Source organism: Peromyscus maniculatus, chromosome 21 (assembly GCF_049852395.1).
Source record: "Peromyscus maniculatus bairdii isolate BWxNUB_F1_BW_parent chromosome 21, HU_Pman_BW_mat_3.1, whole genome shotgun sequence".
Lineage (NCBI taxonomy): Eukaryota > Metazoa > Chordata > Mammalia > Rodentia > Cricetidae > Peromyscus > Peromyscus maniculatus.
Genome location: NC_134872.1, coordinates 9,127,264 through 9,141,446, shown reverse-complemented (window position 1 = coordinate 9,141,446; position 14,183 = coordinate 9,127,264). Strand labels below are relative to the sequence as shown.

At 50.9% G+C, this 14,183-nt stretch overlaps 1 protein-coding gene across 1 annotated transcript in view; it reads right to left on the bottom strand.

Moving 5' to 3' along the window:
* The window catches only part of Glp1r (glucagon like peptide 1 receptor), a 40,790-nt gene that overhangs the window by 12,621 nt on the left and 13,986 nt on the right, over positions 1–14,183 (bottom strand). Inside the window, exons 4-7 of the mRNA XM_076558471.1 lie at positions 10,214–10,332; positions 9,771–9,877; positions 4,269–4,422; positions 3,358–3,517 (exon numbers count right to left, since the gene is read on the bottom strand). Coding sequence (XP_076414586.1) covers positions 3,358–3,517; positions 4,269–4,422; positions 9,771–9,877; positions 10,214–10,332 — 540 coding nt within the window. The remainder of the gene's footprint in view (positions 1–3,357; positions 3,518–4,268; positions 4,423–9,770; positions 9,878–10,213; positions 10,333–14,183) is intronic.

Here is a 14,183-nt window from a genome sequence, read left to right as displayed (position 1 = left end):
TCAAGCCCTAGATGGCAGTAACTCTGACTAGCAGATCCAGCTAGATATTCTGAGTCAGGGATGCACAGCCATGTTGAACTCAAGACTTTTGAGCACAGGAACTGTGAGATTGTAGTTTGTGGCTCTAAGCAGCAAAGAGTCTGGCTGGTTCCTAAGGTGTACAGGGTAGACTCCCCAGAGCTCAGTCTGTGCTGAGCAGATGGGCCGGTCAGCCTCTCCCGGCAGCTGAGGAGATGGACAGGAGGAAAGAACACATGTAAGAGCAGATTCTGGGGCTGTAAGCCTACACCCGCTCCAGCCATCCTCAGAGGCTTTCTGCATCAATATCTCATTACCTGCCTCTACCTATGCCTTTCTCAAGTTGGTCATGTGGATGTCTGAGGTAGGTCACAGTGTGCACATTAAGGTATGTGGACACAGGTTTCATGCACGTGGTGGAGGGTAGCTTTAGGACATCTCTCCCAGGTGTACATTTCCAAGGCAGAACCATGTCAGAACCTTTCCAGTCACCACCATCAGTGTCCTCAACTCATTGGTGTCCACACAGTCACAGCTGCTGAGCAACTTGTGCGTCTGGATCACCGTATTGGCCCATGATTCAGAGAGGGGAGGGGAGGGGATCTAACAGTGCACAGCTGGCCAGCATCCATCAGGTCTCCCTATTGGTCCATTTACTAATGTTACTATTACTATTGTTTAAAAGTTTTATTACATTCCTTGTGTGTGTGTGTCTGTCTGTCTGTCTGTCCGTCCCTATATATGCTCAAAGGTGTGTGGTGCAAAAGTGTGTATAGACCCACGAACATGAGAGCCAGAGGACAACCTCAGATGTCATTGCTAAGGATCTGTCTACCTTGTTGTTTGAGTCAGGGTCTCTTGCTGGAACCTGGGGTTTACCAACTAGGTTAAACTGATTAGTCAGTAAGTCCTGGGCATCCATCGGTTTCTGTCTCCCTGGTACTGGACTTACAAGCAGGTGCCACAACTCTTTTATATGGGTTCTGGGGATCCAAACTCCAGTCCTCATGATTATTCAGTAAGTGCTTTTCATCGAGCTCTCTCTCCCCCCCCCCCCCCCCGCTCTCTTTATTTCTGCACTGACCAGCCATCCAACATCCACCATGCTTTATAAACAGGCGTTCATTTAGACTGAACAAATAACAGGATGGCCTGGGACATGGCATAGACCCTGCCCCATAGAATATGCCCTGTAGGAATGGAATAAATATATCCACGAGAGAAGGGAAGCTCTCTAGACAAGACCATGCAATTTCTTAGGCCCTACATGCACAGAAACTTCAGGTGGTGAGTCCTCCATCAGTTGCTGTTCTCTCTGAGATCTCACTCCAGAATGAATGAGCTTGCTTGTGCCACCAGCCAGCTCTGATGAGCTTCATCCATGCATTAACATCTGTCACCCACCATCTGACATTCCCCTTGAAGGCTACAGTTCTCCAAGACAAGCCGGGAGAGAAAAGGTAACCAGAGGCACAGAACAGATCTTGGGAAGTCATGTCTTCCCATCAACACTTATCTCCCTTCTGGGGACGGCCAGCTGCTCATGGATGGCAGTACCAGTTGATGTACCTTTTAGGAGCTTTCCACAACTCCATCAGTCTTGCTTTTACTTCAGCTGCACAGGAAGCTAGAAGTTGTCTGCCTATCCTGACTCAGGCGAGGCCTCCTGACATGGCCATAAAGCAGGCAGGTCTCTGTGACTCCTGTTTTTTCTCTGACCCTGCCTCTCCCCACCCCAGTTCCTCAAAAAAGATGTCCTTGTTGGGGAAGATGTCCCTGAGGGTCCTGAGCCCCGAGCTAGGCTAAGCAAGAAAGACCTGGCACCCTTCCTTCCCCCATATCCTACTTAAAGACCTTCACAGTACCGTATGTCTCCACTGACCCTTACCAACTCCCTGCTTTCCCGAACACATGACTTTGATTGGTCCTGCCCTCGGGTTGCTATGGTGACAGATACAAACAGCACTGATGTTATTTCCCAGAATGGACAGACGCTATCCGTCCCCCACACAGGAAGCCCTTCCCTGAGTTCTCCTCAATGGCCTGTCCCTGCACCCACCCCTAGGGAGCATCAGACTCTCCAGATGTCCCACCTGATGGGGTTGTCTGGCAGGATAAAGAGGCCTAGGAAGGAAGGAAAGATCTAGTAGGGTGGGCTGGGTCTTGGAGGAGGAGGAGGAAGAAAAGGGACTGTCGGGAATCTCTGCATGCTGAAGCTAGGGCCACTTTTATCTGTACAGAGACCTAAGCCTGCTCAGCAGAACCAACAGAGGACTGAAGAGAAAAGCAGAAGCCCAGGTCTGTGCTTGGCAAGTGGACAACAAGGCCCAGAGTCAGGAAGTTAGTTGCCTCTTGTGACTCAGGGTATGCTTTGTCTTTAAGGCCCTGTTGCTCCCTGGGTCTTAGGGACCTTAATACTTTGGTTACAACAAGCCCCGACTAGAGCTCCTCATGCCTGAGGTGGCCGAGGGGCACCCGAAGAAATAAGTAGGGTGCAAGGAGAGTGCAGAGGGGCTGAGAGAGCCAGAGGCCAGGGTCCTAAGGGCCTGGAAACCTGAGGCAGCTTCCTGGAAAGTGAGCTGGAAAGCAACCATGCGATGAGGAGGATGCTCCCAGCACCAAACAGCATCTTGGAAGGGCAGGATAAGGACGGGAGAGCACGCGGTCTGCTCTGACTGAGCTGAGATGTCTCCGGCAGCCAAGGCTGGGAAGGACCAGAATAGCTCTCAGGACTAAAGGCATGGCACGAGGAAGAAAACCCTGGAACTCCAAGGGGAGATCGAAAAGGGCTCCAGCCTCCCACCCCCACCCCAACTGACCTGCAGTCCTCCTTACCCTCCACGTGACTCTCATGCGGCGAGAGGTAGAAACACAACCAGAAATGTTCCAGCAAAAAAAAAAGCACAATGGTTCTCCGTAGACTTTTTTTGGCTAGAACATTTCTAGCTGGGCTCCAGGCACATCCGCAGTCCGCCCCTTTCCTCAATGCTCACCTCTCCCAACTTGGCTCTCCTCTGAATCATCCCCTCTATCATTACAACAGTATCCTACCCCCGGCCCACCCACAGTGAGGCCCAGGATGTAGCGCCTCCCACAGGACCCCTGGTACCCTGCACCGGGTATGAAATGCTCTCCCCACAGGACCTTAGTATTTTGAGGACAGTATCCTCTATGGTGTGGTGGCAAGGTTAAGGGTCAGGGTAGGGGGATGTGTGGCCATATGAGAACAGAAGCATCTATTAAGAAAGGAGATTTGTGTTTTTTTTTTTTTAAAGACAGGGTAGGGTCTGCCACCCCTTGCTGCAGGTTCCCATGGAAGGCAAGGACAGTAGGCCTTACCCCAGCCTATACTCAGGTACAGCTTGAAGATGCGCTGCTCCGAGAACACTGAGAAGGCCAGCAGCGTGTACAGGTACACACCCTCCACCAGCAGCCAGTAGTAGTTGGCCGCCACGCAGTACTGCATGAGCAGGAACACCAGTCGGCAGCTTAGAGAGTCCTGGGGACAAAGAAGGGTCCCGTTGGGACAGTGGCCCTGCCTGCCTGCACCTGCCGCTCCTCACTGGCCTGGCTTGGCCACTGGCCTACCATGCTTAACACAGGATGAAAGCGTTTTCATACGGCCAGGGTCACTCCTGGGAACTGTCTCTGCTTTAGTTCATTGGAACCCTCCCTAACCTGAGAAAAAAAGCACCTGCTATTGTTCCCATGCTGGGAAGAGAACGGAGTCCTGGAGAAGTTATACGACGTGTCTGAATTTATATACAGCTAGTGCATGGCAGAGCTGGGATGCAAACTCTGGTCTGCACCCAGAGTTCTTTCTGTGTCCCACTGAACTCCCTTTGGCAGAGTCTCTTACCTTGGGCTCACTTGCCCAGGGTGAACTGTCTCCTCCATCAGACTAGGGGCTTCCCATGGTGGACTTCCTCTTCCATCAGGCTGGGGGCTCTCTGTGTTGGACTGCCTCTCTCATCAAACTAGGCCTCTCTCAGAGTAGACTACGGACTCCCCAGGTTAGACTGCCTCTCTCATCACACCGGGGGCTCCCTGGGGTGTCTTACCTCTCCCATCAGACTAGGGGTTTCCCATATGGTAGACTGCCTCTCCCATCATACAGGGACTCTCTGAGGCCACGTCTGGGATACTTTCACTTTTACCCATCCCAGACTTAGGCAGCGGACCCCTTCACCCATGCCCTTCCCTCCCCAGGTTCCCCAGGCTCCCCGGGCTCCCCGGGCTACGCCATGCACCTGATAGGAGAGCAGTCCGTCCCACTGATGCTGCTGGGCGGCGGTGCTGTACATCCACTTGAGGGCGGCATCCTTGATGAAGACGGACAGGGCTCGGAGGATGAAGGATGCAAACAGGTTCAGGTGGATGTAGTTCCGGGTGCAGTGCAAGTGTCTGAGGGAGAAAGCAGGGCCCTTCCCTGGCACGATGGCCAATGCTGGCTCCCGGCCAGCCCCCACACACGTCAGGCACGTGTCTCTCTCTCTGGGACTATGTTCACGACTTCCTTCCTCCGAGAGTGTCTTTCTTCCTCACAACCTTTGAAAACCCTCCGAAGCGCGCGCTGCCTAAGAGGCCCTCAGCCAGGCAGTCGCCGCCTGTTTCCTACCCATCGTCTGTCCTTGCCGCGGAGCCTTCCCTCATACAGTTACAGGGAACCAAAGCAAGGTCTGTGCCGGATCAGTCTTCCCAGTGGGGGCTTTGATTCTTCGGGGCAAGACACTCCTGGACTGTTCTCTGGGACAGTGTGTGTCTAGGCATACGGTAGGAATTAAGGATTTGGGTACCGTGTCAGCATACTGTCCGGTAAAAATGTGTAGCAGGGCCGAGGAGATCGCTCAGCGGGTAAGAGCATATGCTGTGCAAGCATGAGGGCCTCAGTTCAGATCCCCAGTGCTCACCTGGGAAACCAAGTGTGCACACCTGTAACCTCGGTGCTGGGGTGGGGGGCGGGGAGTGGGGCGGAGAGACCAGAAGATGACTCGGGTTTGCTGGCTGCCCCCCTAGCTCCAGGTTCAGTAAGAGTCCCCGTTCTCAAGCAAATAAGGCGAGAATGACAGAGAGGGACATCCGATGTTCTTCTCTGGCTTCCACATGCTTGACATGCAAGCCATGTGCAGAGCATGCACATGCAAGCATGTGAGCGAGCAAACACACACACACACACACACACACACACACACACACACACACACACACACACTGTGTGGCAAACTGGAAGTCTGAGGGCACTTCATCCGCTCAAAGGCTATCTCTAAGCAAAAGGCAACTTCATTCTTCACAGAGGAAGCTGGCAACTATTTCCTTTAAAACCAGCAGCCAGGTGAGGACGTGTGCTCTCATCACCTCTAATGACTACTCTACAGACCCCAGCACTTCAGCAGGGCCATGGAAGGGGTGAACCAGAACTGGTTATGGCTTATAGATGAGTCTTTTCAGAGAAACCCCAAACAGTGTACGGGTGAACTATAGCAACTAAAGAGCTGGGCGAGACTGCGGACGGCTTCCCTGACACATCCTAGCAAAATGCAGTGAAAAGAAACTGAAGATCCATTCGGAAGGTTCTATTTGATTTCCTGGAAATATCTCTAACAAGAGAATGGGTAAGATCCTTATGGGCAACATAGTAAAATTGGCTTAAGATTATCAGAGAAGTCTTAAATTAGTGGGAAATACATAGTCACACCGTACTTATCAACAGAAATGCCACTGTCACTGTCCCATGTCAAATAACGAATTCAAAGCAGCTGTGGTAAAATGTCAACTTTTTTTCATGGTACTTAAAAAGTTTACAAAGAATAGCTAAAGATCAAGGGTAGTGTGGGTGGTCATTACAGAACCATCAAGTGGCCCTTTCCTGTAATCCCAGCACGTGATAGGCTGAAGCAGGAGGATCAGGAATTTGAGGCAAGTCTAGGCTACAAAGCAAGGCCCGGTTTCAACAAGACAAGCCCCAGAGGGGCATGATTTGCACACCTATAATCCCACCACTTGGAAGGTGGAAGCAAGGGAATTAGGAGTTCAAAGCCAGCCTCAGCCACAAAGCAAGTTTAAAGCCCGTCCAGATTACATGAGACCCTGTCTCAAAACAATCAATACCCAAAAGAAATCACAACATAGGCGTCTTTGCTGTAACACAGCTAGGATTTCTCTGGGTCTATGTATGTGATACCTGCACATATGTGTGCATGTTCGTGGGTGCGAGTGGGAGTGCACGGGCGGGCAGAGGTCGGATGACAGCCTCACTGTCTACCTTGACAGTCTCTGGTTCATACTCCTCACACCAGGCTGGCCAGCCCAGGAACTTCCTAGGGCACTCTTACCTCTGCCTTCCATGCCACCGCAGGAGTGCCAGGCCACAAACACATGCCACCAACTGTATCTGGCTTTCTGTGGGTTCTGGGGATGCAAACTCAGGTTCTCACACTCGAGTATCAAATGTTTAACTCACTGAGCCATCTCCACAGCCTGAGAGATGGGATTTATCTTTAAATCCCATAAATCCCTTAAATCCCTTAAAAAAATGTTATTGTGTTAATTAATTTTATGTATATATGGCATACATGTATGTTTGGGTCCACACATGCCAGGACACTTGTGTGGCGGCCAGAGGTCTGGGAACGAATCTGGAGGAATCAGTTCTTTTCTCACGCTGTGTGGATCCAGGGATTAAACTCAGGTCATCAGGGTTGGCCTTAACTTAATGGCCTGAGACCTTAAGTTTCTAGCAAATCTTTAGGAGACAAAGTGCTGTGGTTTGGGAATAGGATGGATAAACAGGCTGACAGAACAGGATGTAAACAACAGAAATAAACCTACGAATCCAGGGGCCCTTGTGCAAACCAAGACTGTCAGCAAAGGCACAGGGCAAGGGTCACATACGGGGGCGGGGGGCGGGGGGGGGGGATGAAATCCCAGGTCCTCACCTGACACACACTTAATCCCAGTGGACCCTGCAGCTTCTGGACAGGAACAGAGCTGAGTGGCTTTGCAGCCATCAGGTAAGAAAAGATTGCTCAAGGGAGAGCCAAAAGAAATCTAGTCTTCAGGAAAAAAATTAATAAATGTCTATCAATTGATAAAAATAACTTTTGTTAATTAATACTTTTGTTAATTAATAAAAATTGATAGTTGGCCAATTTCATTTCATTTAAATGCAGAGCTCCTGTGTATAAAAGGCACCATAGAGTTAAAAAAAAATTGGCATAGATTAAGTGTATTTTGGGTTACTATCCAGATAACAAATGCCTAAAAGAAGCCATGAAAGCCAAATAAACTAAGAATAAAAAAATAAAAAAAAGCAATGAGCAAGCAATACATAGACTAAAATATGAAATAAAAATCTCTCTGGGGGCCAAAGATAAGCACATTAAAATCTTAACAAGTTCTTTTGCACGCTTTATAGATCAGCTTCACTTAATTCTGAAAATATTAAATGTGGGTAGGGTCTGAAGCAAGGGGAACCTTCTTCGCTGGTGGCCAGAGCACAGACTGGCAGCAGCCAGGCGCCTGGCAAGCCACCTAACACCAGCTGACAAAATAGTAAAAACCAGGCAGGTGGTTATTGGTGGCAACTGGGGATATGCCCCCAGGAAACACACAGGCAAAAACCACAGGGAAAAAAAAAAAAAAAAAAAAACATGGTTGTAAGGTTTGTAATGCGGAAAGGAAAAAATCAACAAAATGCTTCAAAGATCCATGACCGTGTGGACACAGGAATACAGGGACAGCTCAAATTAATGAAATAGGACTGCCTGTGTCAGAATGAACCTGACAAAAACACAGTGTTGGACTCCCATACCCTCGGAACTGCAGCAGGACATGGTCACAACGCTGTTTAAAATATCAGCGAACCACGCTGTGTGTTCTTATAGACACTCAGGAAAGGAGTGCAAGGCAATGAGACGGAGGGGGAATCAGGTCCTTACAAAAAAGGATTAGCGCTTCAGGGGCGGACGTGGGGACCTGGTGGATGTGCTTTGCTTTGTGTTGTAGCTCAGGCTAGCCTGGAACTTGTTATGTAACCCAGACCAGCCTTGAGCTTGTGGTAATCCTCCTGCCTTGATCTAAGTGCTGGGATTATGGGTATTTACCCGTAATCTGACTTGTAATAATTTGGTGGTATTTTTTTTTCATTTTTCCTGTAGGTGTGTGCATGATTGTATGTGCACGTGTGTGCACATAGGGAGGCCTGAGGATGATGATGGAAATCTTTCGCCATTGCTCTTTCAACTTTTTCATCAAGGCAAGGGCTCTCAATCAAACCCAGAGATCACTGAGATGGCTAGCCTGGCTAGCAAGCTTGTTCTGGCGATCCTGTTTTAACCTTCCAAGGCTGGAATTATAGGTAGGCCACCAAGTCCACCTGGCTTGTTTGGCTTTCTCAGGATCTGAACTCTGCTCCTCACATTTATGTGGCAAGTACTTTAGCTGTGGAGCTCTCTCCCCAACTCACAATGCCTTAGTTCTAAGAGTGTATTCCTATATGCATTTTCACTATACATAGTCTGAATCTCTGGACTAGTTCACAATAAGAGTATAATGGTTTGAATATAAATCTCACTGGGATGTGTAGATTGGGATGGTGACACTATTTAAGGGATGATGAATGCTTTATGGGGTGGAACTTAGGAGCCTAAGTGGAGGAAGTAAGTCAGCAGGGGTGTGCCTTTGAAGAATATACTCACTCTTCAGTCCCTTCCTCTCTCTGCCTCCTGTCCATCAGGAGATGAACAGCTCCCTCTGGCACACACTCTCATGGCTATGATTTTCTCCCCAATCCCATGGGGGTCAAATAGCCACAGACCAAAGCCCCAAAATCATAAGTCAAAACCAAGCCTTCCGCTCTGAAACTGTCCTTGCATATATCTCTCTGGCACATAAAAGTAGCTAACACAATCCTCATCCAATGAATGCATTTATTGAACACTGACTGTATGTCCAGTGTTATCCCAGATGCTTTAGAGACCAGAGGAGAAAAAAAAATCCCTCGTTTTTATTAAATATTTACGTTTATTCTTTTAAATATGTGTATGCTGTGTGTGTGGGGAGGTAATGAACACATGAGTGCCGGTCCCACAGGGTCCAGAAGAGGGCACCATATCCCAAAGAGCTGGAATTACAGGTGGTTGTGAGCTGCCCAGCATGGGTACTGGGAATTGGACCAGGGTCCTCTGCAAGAGTGGGATATGTTCTTAAATGCAGAGTCATCTCTGCAGCCCCGCCTCTCCTATTCTTGATAGTCGAGATCCCGAGGTTTCTAACACCCACAATTCCTCTGACCTTAAACTCAGTTTCCCTCACTTACCCCAGAGAGATTAAGGAAGCTGCTTCTCAGCCCCTCCTCAGCTAGGTTAGACCCAAGAAAGAACTTTCCAGTGGCGTTCCAAGACATCTCCAAGACAGTAGGATCTCTGGCCACTGAGACTTTCCTGAAATCATGCTGAACTATTGATTATCATCTGCATGCTGGATGTGACTTCTTGGAATTTCCCATCATCTTACCATCCAGTGTTACAATTCGTGTGTGTGTGCACGCACACACTCATGTAATTTTTTGGAGTGCACATGTGCAGTTACACGGTGGAGATTAGACTGAACACACACTGCTGCAACCTGTTTTCAACCTCATGTTTTCCAGGAAGTTCCAGAAAGCAGGACCCCGACTGCTTTGGCTTGGGATTCCTCTACTATGGAAATGAGCACAAGGCAGTCCTTCCTGTTCCGTCTTGAGCTCCCCTTACCTGAAGCCAACAAGGATGGCTGAGGCGATGACCAGGGCAGAGAAGGAAAGTGCGTAGCCCACGGTGTAGATAATGTACAGAGACAGGAGCTGTTCCTCAGGGGAGTTCTGCGTGCATAGAGGGACACAAGGATGTATGCACAGCCTGTGAGCCTCCTCCTCCCCTACCTTCATTCCAGAGTCCAGGGACTGAGGTGACCTGGGGCCCCACCTGGGATTCCAGGATCAAGGAAGAGCGTGACCTATGGAAGTGGTCCAGGGATGTTTACAACCTGGCTCCAAGGTGAGCACACATCACCTTTGGCCAGACGGCAGATGTGCAGAGTCACCCGAAGCACGGGGACAGATGTGACAACAGGCAGCCCCACCCACAGCCCAGAGTCTCTGCTCCCATGAAGCAGACACCCCGTGGCCCCTTCCCAGGCTCAGAAGCCGACAGCTCACTCTCTCCCCTCGCTTGGACTCTTCACACTCCGACAGGTCCCTCCAGGGCAGGCTGGAGTTGTCCTTCTGCAGCCAGAGGCCCTCAGCCGTGCAGAACCGGTACACATGGCCCTGGAGCACTAGAGGAGGGGAGACATGGCAGCTGAGGTGCAGCTAGGAATGAGCAGCCCACCCAATGTTGTCCTTTTCTTTTCCTCTCCTGAGGGACCCCGCTCCATCAGAGCTGACTCTTCTGAGTTAGTAACAAGCACGTCCTCTGTGTTCACACACACACACACACCATGATGGTCCAGATACATGATAAGAGATCGCACAGCAAGGATCACCCAGTCACCTTCATCTGTCCCTCTTAGCCACCCAGGGACACAGTTGGGTGAATCCATAGCTTTTAGACAAGACAAATCTAGTTTAGATCCGTCTTATCCCCCAGCCTCAAATCGCACTGTTGACAAGGTCTGGTGCTGAGCAGAAGGGACCCTGCCAATCACAGTCACCCTCTATGATTTCTGATATTCAGGACTCAGAGTCCTTCGCCCTCCTGCATTCTTTGGGGGGATAGACAGCCCTACAACTTAAGCTGTCTGGTACTGAACTTCTAAGAACAAAACTAAAGCAACCTGTCCCTCAGGGAGCCCCAGTCTGAGGAGACATGACCTGTCCTCAGGGAGCCCCAGTCTTAAGAGATTCAGACTTCCTCTCAAAGGCCTCTAAAAGGAACACAAAGTGTTGTGGCGCCGTCATAACTGTTGCTCTTGGAAAATTTCCCTTCCAATCAGGAGACAAAGCTTACTCCTTCAACTAACCCGAGCCCTAGGTTCAAGAAGGAAACTGCTCTGAGACCTGTACCTCTGAGAGAAAGCAACAACTCGGTCCCTGCCCTCGTGAGCTCCCAGAAGAGAGCAGTGAACAGGGAAATCAGTGGGGACCCGACACAGTCTCAGCAGAGCTGGGAGTGGACTGCCACAGGTGGTCTTCACATCCACTCAACGACCACCGGGGTGCTGGGGCAGTTCCCAGCATGCTCTCCTGCGGACCTGTGGACCCGTCTAGGGAGATGAGGGAGAGGAGTGGATTTCCAGCCCAAGACTCCATGTAAGGCCAGCAGAGCGCTCTATTTATCTAGGAAATGCCTCACTTGTTGCCTCCCTGTGGGAGAACTTAAATCTTCCACCAGGGCCAAGGAACAGGGTAGGGGTGGGGGTGGGGGGACAAACAGGTTGAAGGAGGTGGGGTTAGCACAGGAGAGTGAGGAGGGCAGCAAGGTCAGGGCGGACTGCAGACGATTTAAATTCTGTAAGACAACTTGAATCAGCGAGATGGATCAGCTGCCCGCCCGTAGAGATGACTGCTGCCCTGAGTTCTGTCCCCGGGCCTCACACGATCACATGATCGGAGGAAAGAAGCAGTTCTTACAAGCTCTGATCTCCACATGAGTGCCTTGGCATGTGCCTCCCCTGAATGAGCAAATAAATGTAAGAAAATGGTTTAAAGACCAAAAGACTTGAAGGACCGGCTATGGGCAGCAGCCAGTGTGGAAAGGAGGGGCGGGGGGGGGGGGGGTTGTTCAGAAGTCACCAGGAGCCCTTGATGGCTCTGGCTGGTCAGTGTTGAGGTGGAGAGATTGTCAATCGGAGGAGGCTAATTAATGTATGTACATGGCAGACTGGCAGCTGCATCCCGTGGGAGACCATACCCAAGGGACGCCCACCCCAGGGACAGCCTTTCAGTACGGAAACCCAATCTCCCAGCTTCTGAGACCATTGTTCTGTGGCGGGGAGACTTACTGTTGGTCCTGTGACAGCCTCTTCCAGCACAGTCACGCACCTGTCAATCAGGCCTTACTCTTAAGACCAGCCCTGCCACTCAGCACCCAGTGTGGGCCGTCCTCACTCTTCCTCCCCTTCTTTCTCTTTTCCCTTTCTCTTTCTTTTCCCGTTCTCTTTTCCCTGCCCCTGAGGCAGGTCCCTCTTCAGGAGAGCGACGTTATCCAAGGAAAACAGCTTTGTAGTATCACTACTGTTAGAGGAGTCTGCACAAGTGCATGCGTGTGCACATGCAAGTGTGTGTGGGGGGGGGGAGAACGTTTGTGTGCGTGCACAAACACACACGCACTCCTGTGCATGGAGGCCAGAAACTGATGGTGGATGCCAGGTGCCTCCCCGACAACCAGCTTGCGGTTTGGACAGGCGCTTTCACTGGACCTGGAGCTCACTGACTTGGGTAGACTAGCGGGCCAGCCAGGCCCTCCCCTGGGCAGGCACACCACACCCCAGCCAGCTTTTCACATGGTGCTGGTGATCTAAACTCAGCTCCTCTTGCTTGCGAGGCAAGCGCTTTACCAACTAAACTGTCTCCTCAGCCTGAAACCTGCGTTGTCAGAGACTTCAACAAAACCTCAAGAATCGGATGGTGGCTCATCCAGTGTGAGTAGTGAGTGGGCTGAGCCCCGGAAGCATCTCTGAGGCCTTACCAACAGTTGGGCACATATAAAGGCAGGGGAGAACAGGTGCATGGTCTCATTTTAGCATCTTGAAGGGCCATCCTCAGGTCCCCAAATGCTTCCCTCATCTGCTGCATGGATGCTTAAAAATTCTTTAATGGGAGTCCAGGCTTCTGGTAGATAACAAATCTGTCTTTGGCTGTAGATACACCCCAAGAATGGTGACAGGGACCTGGGCCAACTTTGTGGGAATGACATTGGTACAGAGCTTGCTCTGCAGTCTGAACGGGAGGAAGTGGGGAGAAGGAACCTTGGGAGCTAGGAGAAGGGAGGAAACACAGCGGTAGATTCTGCCCACAGCTGGCACAAACCCCAGCAGACAGTGGACACTGTGCCCTGCATGCACTGCGCACACAGTAGGTACTGTGCCCTGCATGCACTGTGCACACACAAGGCTCTGAACTCTACATGCACTGTGCACACTTCGGGTGCTGAACCCTACATGTACCGTGTACACAGTAGGCACTGTACTGTTGTAGGCTTCCTCCCTACATGCACCCCGTATGTTGTCTCTCAAGGCTACTTACTCACAGAATCGGGCTTTGAATACCTACTGTATGCTTACACCTTAGAACATCATAGCCACCTCACCGGGTTAACCATTTTACAGATGAAAACACTGAGCCTCTGAGAAGCCGAGCGGTCTGCTCAAGACCAGGCCGATAGGAAGAAGCACAGACAGGATTCTAACTCCCAGCTCCAGGGGCCAAAACTTAGCAGCCTGAGCTGTGCCAAGAGTCCATCGTGGCCAGGTGCCGTTTTCTCCTGTCCTTCCCTGGGTTTGGGTTTCCACACATGCCATTGCGGCCCCCAGACAGCCTGCAAAGCTCTGGGCTCTCTGCTCAGGGCCAGCTTGGGGGTGGGAAGGTAGTGTGTGCATGGATGTGTGTCTCCTTGGCTTAGAGTCAAGAGATCACTGTGTCTCAGAGGAGCCCAGCCTGCAAGTTCATCTGTCAGTTAGCCCTCGTTAACATCAAATATTAAAAGCCACGACTGGATACTGGCTGAGCCCATGGTCCCCAAAAAGCCCTTCTTGGCTGGAGGTGGGTGGTCTGGGCAAAGCCCTGCTTATCAGCCCAGCCTTTATCTGGCCCCTGAGGAGCTGGCCAATCACAGCCACGGGCTTGGCTTGGTGTAGTCAATACGAGGAGACAACCAGGCGGCCACATGCCAGGAGGCCCAGGCATATTTCATTAAGTCAGCCCCTGGTGCTGGAAATAAAACCCCCAATTAAACACTTCGCCTCCCGGAAGCTGCCACGGCGTCTGTAATCAAGCTAACCGCCACCCTTCCACGTGGACGGCGGGCACTCAAAGCTGTCGAGAGCCGCTCATGAATCTATTAGCTCCTGCACCCTGGCAACAGAGGTGGCTGGCAAGGGCTGGGGGGGGGGCCCCATTTCGCAGATGGAGATGCTGAGGGTCAGCGAGGCTGGCACCCCTCCCAAATGTGACAGGATGGGGGCAGGGT